Source organism: Microcebus murinus, chromosome 4 (genome assembly GCF_040939455.1).
Source record: "Microcebus murinus isolate Inina chromosome 4, M.murinus_Inina_mat1.0, whole genome shotgun sequence".
Classification (NCBI taxonomy): Eukaryota; Metazoa; Chordata; class Mammalia; order Primates; family Cheirogaleidae; genus Microcebus; species Microcebus murinus.
Genome location: NC_134107.1, coordinates 55291361 through 55303619, shown reverse-complemented (window position 1 = coordinate 55303619; position 12259 = coordinate 55291361). Strand labels below are relative to the sequence as shown.

The following is a 12259-nucleotide window of genomic DNA, read 5'->3' as shown; positions in this document are numbered from 1 at the left end:
CTAATATCTCCTTTAAATACTACCTTTCTCATTCATTGTTTTTCATCTATTCTTTGCTTATTACATCCTTTGATCCTACTCTCTGCAAAATTTTACATTGAAAAATCACAGCCCCAAATATCACCATCTCTAACAAGGGATCACAAAGCATTCACAGAAAGAAATAAGTGAAGGAGGGAGAATCTCGAAATGATGTTTAGAGCGTAGAGCCAAATGCAAGATCTGGAAATTCAGGCATGAGGATCCATGGAGAAGCCTAGAGCAAAAAAGTACAATTTTGATTCCTGAACAGCTTTGGGATAATTACTATATGTTTTATACTAGCATGAAATTTCTCAGAATTACATAGGAGGATTATTTTATCTCTTCCCCTCACTCACTAATTCTTCCTTTTTTCCTTCTCTTTTTCTGTGGGATGTCCCTGCCTGTTCTTCATCACATTTTTTTCAACAAGCATTCAGTAGAACAACCTACTGAGGCCTAGAAGTAAAGCATGTGTGAACACACTTGCTCTTTTTCTCCTCTCCTCTTTCAATCTTGGTTTGCCATCAAAATGTGCCAATGGCAGCACTAGAGCCAAGGATCCAGAGACCTAATGTTTCTAGTTCCAGCCACTGACAGGATGAAGAAGCCAAAGAAGTTCAAAGTCAAAGACTGTTGCTGAAACCTACAACCTAATCCTTTTCCCAGGCTGGAGGACAGGCCCATAACATGGTATCAAAGAACCTCTATTTTAAAAAGTGGAAGGGTTGTTTAGATATCACCTAAATTCCTAAGTCTGAGACACGCCACTGAGACATCTCTCCCAGGTGTAATTTTTGACATTACTGAGTGCATCCAGTGATAGGTAGCTCTATATTATGCTTCTGGGCATAGTTTTCTGTTTTCAGCAGAAGTAGTTTTAGCAATTGTTTTAGACTGAACAGAAATATTTTGAACTACTTCCTGACTCCCACCGGCCCCCAGCTGTGGTCTTTGTCCCAAACTTCTAAAGTTATATAAACTAAATTTAATTCTTATCCTCTAATTCAAGCATTAGTAGGCAGATTCTTTGTTTTAAAGTCCCTATATTTCCATATTCATAGTTGGAAACTCCAAATGTTCTTAACTGGTCTCCAGCTCATGCCCTTTTCAGCTCTGTTACCACCCAGTAATCTCCTATGGCCAAGCTTCCACCTTCTCTGCATTTCTGGCACCACCAAGCACCAAGCAGGGCAAAAGAGAGAAGATCCCAGAGTACAGGCTCTCACGTACGCCTCCTGAGCTGAGACAGAATGCAATCTCTACTACCCGCTTTCAGACTACTTCAGCAGTCCTGACCCAGGAATGGAAAGGAACACAGTTCAGTCCTCTGGCTAATCTGGGAATAGCCACCCCTCAGCACCCTCCACCCAGACTCACTTACAGAGAGTGTGAAGCATGGCGTCCAGTTATATCAATACTGAGCCTTCCAGAGTGTCTGGGGTAGTTATAAATCTAGAGCCTCAGGAACTCTGCCTCCTGGGAAATTCTTAATCCACCCTCCCTTGGGACTAAAAGGCCTTCTGGTATAGATAGGCAAGCAAATGAGAGAAGAATTTTTTTCTTTTTTCTCTGAAAGAAAGGACCCCTGGCAATTCACCCCTATGTTGACTGTGTGTCCTGTAGGCAGTAAGTCAGGCTCCTGCGTGCAGGGCTCTTTCATGCCCGTTCATATATGCTCATGCTTATTCGCCTGTGCACACTCAGTACCTTCCATGGATCCAATAAACTCACTCAGAAATTCTTCAGGGCTTCCAGGACATGCTTATTAGATATGTACATCCCAAACCACACTGGTGAATGGATCAGTGATAACTTATCATGACTTTACCATGGTATATAAAGATAAACATGCAAGGAAAAACTGAATAGAATATTATTAAGAAAATACAATATGTTTTTCAGAGAGAAAACTCCTATACTAATTTTTGCTATAGTGAGTAATATAAAATTGAGGTTTACATGTAAGTGGGTATTAGTTAAGAAACATGATTTGGTTTTTTTTTGTTTTGTTTTGTTTTAAACCTCAAGGAATTATTCATACTCCTCAAGTAATGGTAACTAATATCATCAGTTTCTTCAAGACTTTTCTTTTACTTTATTTTTATTTCTTTTTCTGCATATTCTAACATTTCTCCTGTTTCATTTACCTTTAGAAAAGTGGCAATTCTGGTGTACTTTAAATGTGTCTTTCTTATTAATACAGTATGCTTGTTTAGGTATATATTGATTTATGCTCAAATTGTTTTGATATTAAATTCTTATAAATGCTACTGTGTTACAAATCTGATGTTGCTCTTCATATTCAGTCAATACTATATCTTAAAAACCTATACATGGTGCTGTTGTGGCCCATTTGCAGGATGGAAGATGAACACAGAACATAAAACGCAAACGCGCAGAATACAAAGAAAAATGCAGACACACATACAAATGGTTGACTCAAGTAATAATACACCGAGTCCGTTTTATTTTTATACTCTAAAAGATTAAAGTTAGTTCCTTGTACATAACCACCCAGGTGTGGCAGTGATAGCTGTAAATTCCAGAATAGCATTAGGGAAGCAGATATCCCCTGGCTCAGAATTTCCAGGTGGTTGCTCTAGGCACTAGGCATCGATAAAGGACCGAGATTAGCAAGGATGGGCAAGGTGAGCCACAGGGGGCATTTCTCATCCCCAGCTTCTCTTAGGGTGACCCCCTAAGATCTTTGGCTGAACCCCGGTGGCTGTGCTTGTCTTAGGCCGCCCCTCCCTTGGGGGTCTTACCCGTCATTGACTAACCAGCCATCTTATGGGGTGTATGCAGCAATCACAGGAACAATATGTTTATCGTGTGGTTTCCAGACCCCCAATGCCGTGGGGCGGGGCTGCTCTTGCTAGTTGCAGCTCAGGTCCTTTGTTATGCCTCTAGGCAACACCTTTGTTTATCACAGGGAGCCTGTCCGGAACAGATTACTTTCAAACGCTCTGAGCAGAACACATACATTACTCACTAACTTTAATTCTTAAACTAGGAAAATATATGCCAGTCCCCTACATGCTGCTATGTGTAACTTGGCTCATTGTTTCTGACTGCTGTTCACTGCTGAGGAGGGACTCTGATATTCTACCCAGTACCCTATGAATTATGATGATTTCTTTTCTGCTCTGGGAACAGATTCTATTTCAAGCCATGTGTGAGAGCTACATACTGTTCTCTCTAATTCTTTAAGGTGCTTTCATTTTTTCCCCAACCTCAAGTAGTTTTCTCACTTGCATACATTCATTACTTGATGAAGATCTATAGATTTTCAGGTTTCTTTCTGTGTGCAGCTCTGTTCTATGAGGTTTAGCAGCTTTGGTCTTTCTGCACATCCAAATATGTCTCGTCAATTCAGGGACACCTATGATTTCCACCTGGGTCCATCCTGGCTCCTTGCACGGTAGCCTTGAAAGTCCTTCAAGGCAGCAAACTGGGCTAGTTGTAGGGCTCACCTCATTTGTTTCCTATATTTCAGGGATCACTGTCCTTACTTACCTGATGTCTAATGTCTTGAAACCCATTGTTTAATATAATTCATCCTGTGTTTGTTTTGTTTCAGTTAGGAAGGTAAATTTAGTCCTTTTATCCCATCTTGACTGGAAGCTGAAGAATATGTGGAATATTTAGACTTTAGTTCACTTCACCTTTCATCACCATTGGTTGTAGCTGATCTCAAAGGATGGCCCCCCCAGTGTAGCATGCTAGTCAGTATTCAATACCCTGTGTGATCCCCTTGTCTTGAATCTGGGATGACTCTTGGATTCATTTTTAACTAACAGAATGTGTTAGAAGTGAAATTGCTTTAATTCTGAGACAAGCTCATAAGAAACCTTGCAGTTTCTACCTAGATATCTCTTGGGTAAGTTGCTCAGGAGGATGTCTGATGCCCCAAGACAGTTTTGCTGTGAGAAATACCAAGCTAGCCATATGGAAAAGCCTCCTAGAGAGAGGCTTGTGCCTGGCCATACTCAGATGTTCAAGCCATCTCAGCTGAGGAGCCAGACATGTGAGTAAAGATGTCATATTGGGCATCCCAGCTGCTGTAGATGTCACATGGAGAAGAAACAAGAAATTCTGATAGCCAGAAGTCCTGAGCTAGGAATCAGTCTGGCTTCATAAGCATGCCCAGTAATTCAATCCATCTCTGTTGACGACTCAGTCATTGTTGTGCCAACAAGATTTCCCTACTGTTCCCATCCTTAATTCATAATACACAAATTAAATTAGCATAATGAAAGGTCATTGTTAGATGACATTAGTAGAAAACCAGAACAGAAATCAACATACTCAATCCCTCTTATACTTGGTAAAGTGGCGCTCTGGCCCACCTGACTCGGAGAAGACCAACTTTCCTAGGCTGTGAAGGGAAGACCAGGTATACAAGACTATGAGCCAGGAGACTCAGAGAATCCCAAGGAGACCTGACAAGACAAAGAGATATGATATAGACTTCTTACAATGACCACTTAGGCTAGATGCTGAAGGGCCAAATGCCACTGACTGGTGCCCAGTAAAGTGTAAATCTGTCTTGTCTTCCTAGTCCTTGGGACTAGGCCAAGACTGCCTCCCAGGAGAGGCAGGGACATATTCCTGCACTCTGGTTACATGAGATCTCAGGGGCACTTGGGACTGTGTAGAAATTAGGTCTGGAAGAGTGGGATCAGGACACTAGATGATCTTGGCCTGACACCAACCTCATCACCCTCATTTTACACCTTCCCACCTCCGTTCATCCTAAGACACTCATCAGTGTTTTCCTCAAGCTGCTTTCCCACAACCTGCCTGCAGTGAGGGTCAGGGTCTGACCCAGGCACTGCCTGGTTTCTTTCTTATTATATACAATGGACATGTTTCTTAACTGCAATGTTTTTACTGATAACATTTAATAAGAGACACTAGATCTCACAGGTGTGCTCTGTTCCTAGAAAGAATATGCTATCAATTAGTGCTCTGAATAATTATTAATCACCAAAAGAAAGAAGTCCCTGGCCTGAGAAGAGACTCTGCAACTCTTCTGCCCTCTCTGTTGGACACCAGTGCCATGTGCCTTTGCCCTGGGAAAAGGCCCATAATACCACCACTGTGGTTGGTCTTGGTTCTGCGGCTTAGAGAGAGGATCCAGGTCTTTATGAAATGCCAGGCTGCACCCACGCAAGTCATGGGAACCAAAAACAGGGTGGGTAGGAGGGAGAAGAAGGAGAGAAGAGCAGAATTCTGAGATTGAGGAGCAAATCCAAGACAGCCGAAGAGAATTACTATTACTGGACCTCAGGAGCGTTGTTCACCTCATTATGGTAGATGCAAGAGCCCAATAGTGACCACCCAGTCACCAGAGCCCTGGGGTGGTTCCAGGAGAAAGCTTAGGTCAGGCACTGCATTCTCTTTGGCTTCTAAGACTCCGCGGTATGGCACTGATTGCCATGGGCATGAGAGGAGTGGAATGCTGAGAGGCGCCCTGAAACGCTCCAATCAGAGGACTAAATTCTTTGCTAATTTAAATACACCTATTAGAACACAGCCTCCTACATTCTGCTGGGACACAACTGTGTTTCTACATTTCTACTGAGGCTCTTACTCTGAGAAATTGGCGCTTCCGTAAACCTTGTCCTGCTGGATAAAGACTTTGCGCTGGAAGAGGGAGTGCCAACAGGACTTCTTGCACAGACCACCTCTCTCTGCCCCTTTTCCTCCGGGGCGGAAAAGTTGTGGACACTATTCTCTATGAGAGTACACTATTCTCTCCAGAGAAGACACCACACAGCCAGCGGAGTCCCACAGTGTCACCCTGGGCCCTTGTTTTAAGAGAAAGTTAGTAAAACTGAGCAAAAGGAAGAAGCTGAAGGAATAGAATGTGAGAAATGAAGAGATTTGGATAAAGAGGGCATGAGGGGAAAATGGGGCAGAAGGTCACCCTGAGCCCTCACCATCCCCGCAACCACAGAAGCTGGAGGAAGTTTGAGCTTTGGGAGTCCTGGACAAATCACAGTCTATGTTGCTTTGAGGAGCCTCCGGGATCATGATATGGGGAGCTAGTTCTCTTGGAAGAAGAATGTGTGCAGAGCAACTGGCCACTTTCAGAGCAGGACTCCACCCATTGAATGTACAGCCTTTCAATTAACCCGTTTTACTTACAAGACTCTCACGTTCACTCCTGGTGCTCTTTCAGGATTCACACCTTTCCCATTCCAACTTTGGGAAAAATTGAGCAACACAATGCTATTTTCAGCTTTCTGTACAAACTGGAAAATTTTGAACATGTAAGAATTTAATAAATGAATTAAGGGATGAAAATAATCACAATTTAATTGGTAGCGCTTTTTTGATAAAATTAAAGTACTCTGTGATACATTGTTGTATGCCACGCCATTGCAATGTTTAAACATGATTTGTAAAATCCATGAGTTGTTTCCAAGTACAGCAATTGGTTTAAGAATTCTATTGACAATTTTAGTTCCTACTGCTTTAGCAGAATAAAGTTTCTCTAAATTTTAATTTAAAAAAATCTACCTTAGGAAAGGTTTATTTAATTTGGTATTACTACCAAGAGACCATTTATTATGTAAAAATATGGATTACAACATAATTAATGACTGTGATGAAATGAAGGTAAAAATATAATATAATTTTTTGTGAACACACTTATAATTAATAAATTTCATATATCATTTTATATGCTATATCCACTAGTTTGTGAATAGAATCTCTTGCATATAAAAGAAATATCATTTTGTAATTAAAATTTATTCTTACCACTTGCATATTTCATATCATTGGGTTGATCTTAATATGATACTTTGCAACAAATGTTATTGCCAATAAAGTTGAAAAGTTTTTTATTTGGATTTCAGGAACAAATGAAAATGTTCGTCTTTTAGACATTTTTTTTATTGTGGAGTGTTATGGAAGATATCTGTGGGCATGCTATTATATGACTCTCTAGAGAGACCATGGTAAACATTGAAAGATTTCACTGTAGGAATGCAGTGATTATGGCCTACAAATTCCAGAGACCATGTGGCGCTGTGAAGAGCACATTTCACATGACCACAAAATGAATTATTGTTCACATTTTCCTGCATATTCTAGTCAACATTTATGACTGTGGTCATCATCAACAAAGAAGAGTAACAATCTTTGAGAGGGTCCATAGAAGACAGCATCTGTGGGTAGTGCAATGTCATTAGTGATGCTATAGCTGGTATTAAATAAATGCTATTAGGCAATTGTAGAGGCAAGAAGATCTCCATAATTTCAACAAAGCATGCTCAAAGAGTCATACTATTATGAGTAATAGCACTATTGCTACAATTCTGTTGTAGTGGAAAATTTAGAATTAGCTAGGAATGGTACATTTGACAATGGAGAGCATGAAGAAATGCTACCTATATAAACAGTTAGAAATTTTGCCTTGATAGTGCAAAGAGTATTTTTGTGTACTAACTGAACACTTTATATACATATAAGAATTTTTTCCTACTCATTATTCTAAGTTTTCATTGATAAGCCTATACATTTTATAATAGGCCCATAACTTTTTGCAATGCACTTAAATCATTAAATTATTTATGCAGAAAAGGACTTTTCATGGCCTTGAGTACAGTTGACCACACCCTCTAATGGACAATGATCCATGGGTGAGGTGCTTTCTTCTATGACCCTCTTGTTTTTGCTTCTGTTCCTCTGACCACTACTTCTTTGTTTTCTTTCCATGTTAATCTCCCTACAGCCATAAGAAGTTAAAGATCATGTGGGGCTCTTCAGGGCTTTTTGGTGGGTTTTCTTCTTGCTATACATTCCTTCCCTAGGCCCTCTAATATGCTTCCATTGCTTCAGTTACAATCTGCAGTGAATGCTAAACTTTATGTCTTATTTGAGAGCCAAACCTATAGGTCCAAGTGCTTTCTATAAATCTCCACTTGTATGTCTGATGAGTACTCAGACTCAAATTGTCTAAAAATATACTTCTGATCTCATTCTTAAGCCCTCATCTTCTCCTATGTCATGATTAGTACAGTTGCTCAGACCATGCCACAGGATCATGACTCATCTTACTATTGATATCTAATATAAAAATCCAGATGACAATCACTATGTCTCAATTATATTCCTAGTAATTAGCATACATTCAATCATTTATTCAATATTCATTTAAGCATTTCTTTGACAAATATTTATGAGTCTCTCCCACATGTCAAGCATGCTTCTAGGTGCTAGAGGTAGAATAATGAAGATAACAGACAAAAATCCCTGCCTCAAGATGCTTAAGTATTAGTGGGGAGACACTGACTAAATGAGCAAAATTTGTGGTCACTGGATTGTAATAAACCCCATGAGGAACAGTGAAACGCAGAAGGTACTAGAAAAGTATTTGTGTTTTAAGGGAATATTTTGGGATATTAGTTTAAATACTGTGGTCAGGGAGACAAAATAGACCTGAGGGTAAGAGTTACATGGACAGAAGGAACAACCAACAAAACACCCAGAAGCAGGAATTTGGTTTCTGTTTTTGAGAGATTGACAGGGATTCAGTTTAGATAGAGTGGACTAAAGGAGGAGGCCAGATAGGTAGATGAGGGTCAGATTGTGTGGCGCCTTGTAATCCATTGTTAAGAGTTTGCTTTCTATTCTCAGTGAGTTGTGAAGCCCTGTAGAGCTTTAGAGTATGTATGACAGTGACACGACTGGCCTACCATATCTAAAATGGTCCCTCTAGCTACTGTATATGAGCTATAGGGAAATATGGACAGAAGCAAGGAGGCTCCCTCTCCTACCCCAGGAGGCCATTACAATTATCCAGAATGGAGATGGGGTAGCTTGGGCTTATGTGAAGCAGATGGGGAAAAATGGTTGGATTTTAGGGCTGACAGGATAAGCTGATCAGTTGCTAATTGCTGATGAGAGAAAGTGGGAGGCAAGGACACCTCCAAGGTTTTTGGCTAAAAATCTGGCAGCATGGAGTTGACATTACTGTGATAAGGAAGCCACACTGTATTCTGTAAATGAACAAAGGATTTTTACACTTCTGTGCTTTGGTCCACCTTCTTGTTATATTATTTCTTTATTGTACTGCCTATTCCTAATCCCATTGTCTGTGTGTAATCTTCTGATCCCTCCTAGAGAAATGAATTTCTCTGTTTTCTGGGCTTACAAAGTTCTCTATTTGTGTGTTTTAATCAACTCTTTTTAACTCTTATTACATTGCACTATAGTTGATTTTACATATTTCTGCCTTGTCCACTAAAATGTGTGCTCTTTGAGTAATGGGACCAAGATTTATTCATGTTAGACTTCCATTTCCTAGTACTATGATGAGCACAAAATAACTGTCAATAAATTATTTTGAATGCTTGAAAGAAAATGTTAAAATATAATGGTTAAATATTTTTAATAGTTGGTTTTCTAATATTAAATATCATTTTAAAGCCTATGCACTGTCTTCCAAAGCCTATGCTATGCACTGTCCACATCAGCCACTAATCTTGAAGTAAATATTGATTTTCCATCTCCACTGGTTCTTCTCAGAATTGAATTAGTAGTAAACAATTAGGTTTGATGCTTAACGCATCAAAATTTAAGCCTCTTGTCTGGGTAGTATGGTGAGAGAGTATACATCCACGTCCTTATTCTCTTCCAGGGAGCCATGGAATGGCGAAGTAGGATGTGCCTCTAGGTAAGAAGGAAAACATATAGTCTATATCATCAGGCATGTTCAGAGAAGGATTAGGAATGTATTTCTACCTCTCTATCCCTGGCTTTCAATTGTGATTTTCAGTATTTTTGATTCAGAAAAACGAAGTAAGAACACAATAACATTCTCCCGTTACCCATCCCTCCTCAGTAATCTCCAAATCCCTTGTTTAATCTCCTGGGTTCGTACTCCATAGACAATGGGGTTCAGAGCTGCAGGAATTACATGGTGTAGGACATTAAGTAAGATAGGGATATCAGGGGAAACCTTTTTCTTGGCCATATGGGTAAAAACAAACACCAGCAAGATGGTGCTAAAGAAGAGGATGAGAATGAAGTGAGAGCCACAGGTGCTCAGAGCTTTGCCAGCTGCCCCTTTTACCTTGAGTCTAAGAACAGCATGGAGGATGAAAATATAGGAGAGAAAGATGAGGATGAGGTCAGATCCTATAAGAGTCCAGGCCACAATTAACTGGTAGATTCGGTTAAGGGCAACATTATCACAGGAGAGCTTGGAAACAGAGAGGTTGGCACAGATACAGTTCTCAATTATATTTTTTCCACAATAGTGGAGATGGGCAGAGAGGATAGGCACAGGTGCAGTGAAAAAAGTGTTCCGGGCCAAGATGAAGGCAATTGACTTTGCCACAAATCGGTCTGTAATGATGGAAGGGTAATGCAGAGGTTTGCAGATGGCAACATAGCGGCCATAGGCCATAGCCAGGAAGGTGCATGATTCCATGTGCAGGAAGTTATTCATAATGAACATTTGGAGGAAGCAGGCAGAGAAACTGATGGGTCTGAGGTCAAACCAGAAGATGGCCAGGACCTTGGGGATGACGGTGAGGCAGAGCACAGTGTCCAGCAGGGAAAGGAAGCTGAGCAAGTAGTACATGGGCTGGTGCAGAGCATCCTCCAGCCAGATGGTGATCAGGAGGGTGGCGTTGGCCCCCATGGCCAGGAGGAAGAGGAGGCCGAGGGGCAGGGACAGCCAGCGCTGCCAGGTGGGAGACCTGGTAAAACAGTTGAGGAGGAATTCAGAGACTTCAATAGGAAGGGAGCTGTTGCTATAAAGCAGCATTGGCAGTGACTTTAGTGAGGTAGCTGTCTTTAGGTAGCTGAAGAAGAGAGAAAGAGTTAATTCTACCATAGTCTCTGTTGGCTATGTACTTAAACTGTAAGATTCATGGGGTTACAGACACAACTCACCTCATTCATCCCATAGTCCTTGTGCCTAACACATTTTTGACACAAAAGAGGTGGCCATAAAATATATTAAATGATGTTTGACCATCTTTTTTCTATCATCTGTGTTTCATCTGACATATTCTCTTGGATGAATTTATCTTTTCAATGTCTTTGCTTGGTTAATATTTAATGAATAGCAATTATTTAAACATCAAACATTACTTAAATGAAACAGTAAAAATAGAAAAAGCTGAGAAAATATTTCTATTTAATGTATAGAAACACATTCCAAAGGCTAAACACTATCAAATTTTAAGGGAGTAAAATCTGAGAATATCCAGAAGCATGAAAGACTGGGTACAAAGAACAAATCCCATGATCAAAATAAATAAAAATCATATATATTTATGTCTATATCTCTACATTTTTTTATTTTTAAAATTTTAATTTGAACTACTTTCAACTTATCAAAAATTATATACGCAAATAGTAAAAAGAATTTTCACATACCCTTAATCAAGATTCATCTTTTGTGAACATCTTATTACAGTTGCTTTATCATTCTTCTCTCTCTCCCTACACACACACACACACACACACACACACACACACACAGAGTCTTATCTATACTCATACCCACATCCATACCCACACACATGCCTATATTTATGCCTGTACCTGTATCTATACCTCTACCTTTACCTCTAACTATCCTATACCTATAGTTATATTTGAATGCCTTGAATACATTCATGAGCAAGCAAACAAAAAATAATATTCAGGCCAGGGATTAAGTGAAATCCAGACATTAAAATCAAATAGTGAGGTTGGCTTCCAACCGAAGGACACTTGTGGCATTAAATGAATTAAAACATACTGTGCAATAGATCTCTTGAACTAAATTCTCCTATCTAACTGAAATTTTTTATCTTTTGACCAACATCTCCTATCCCTTCGTCCCAAACACCCCAGGCCCTGGTAAACTCCATTCTATTCTCTACTTTTAATGCGTATGTTAATTAGCTAGATTTAGTCTTTCCACGATGTATATATACTTTAAAACAGCATGTTGTACATAGTAAATACATACAACTTTACCTGTCAATTAAAAAATCAAGGCTCTGGCAGATGGGGAATCTATTAAATCCCACATAGATAGAACAACATAGTCCTACATAGATAGGATACTACAGCACCACACCTGGAGTGAAAGCATGCCCTAGAAATAAACCTGCTCTTCCACCTCCACCCCCACGCCCACCTGGAACTTTTAAAAATAACGGGCTATCTCCAACGTTGTTATAATAGAGACAGTGTCTTTGTAAATTTTGAACCACAG

General features: G+C 39.9%; 1 protein-coding gene across 1 annotated transcript; it reads right to left on the bottom strand.

Annotated features, from left to right (window-relative positions):
• Positions 1-9865: 9865 nt before the first annotated feature.
• Positions 9866-10813, bottom strand: LOC105883331 (olfactory receptor 56A3-like). Its single transcript, XM_012786395.2, has one exon. The coding sequence runs from the start codon at positions 10811-10813 to the stop codon at positions 9866-9868; it is 948 nt and encodes a 315-aa protein (XP_012641849.2).
• Between the last annotated feature and the right edge of the window lie 1446 nt (positions 10814-12259).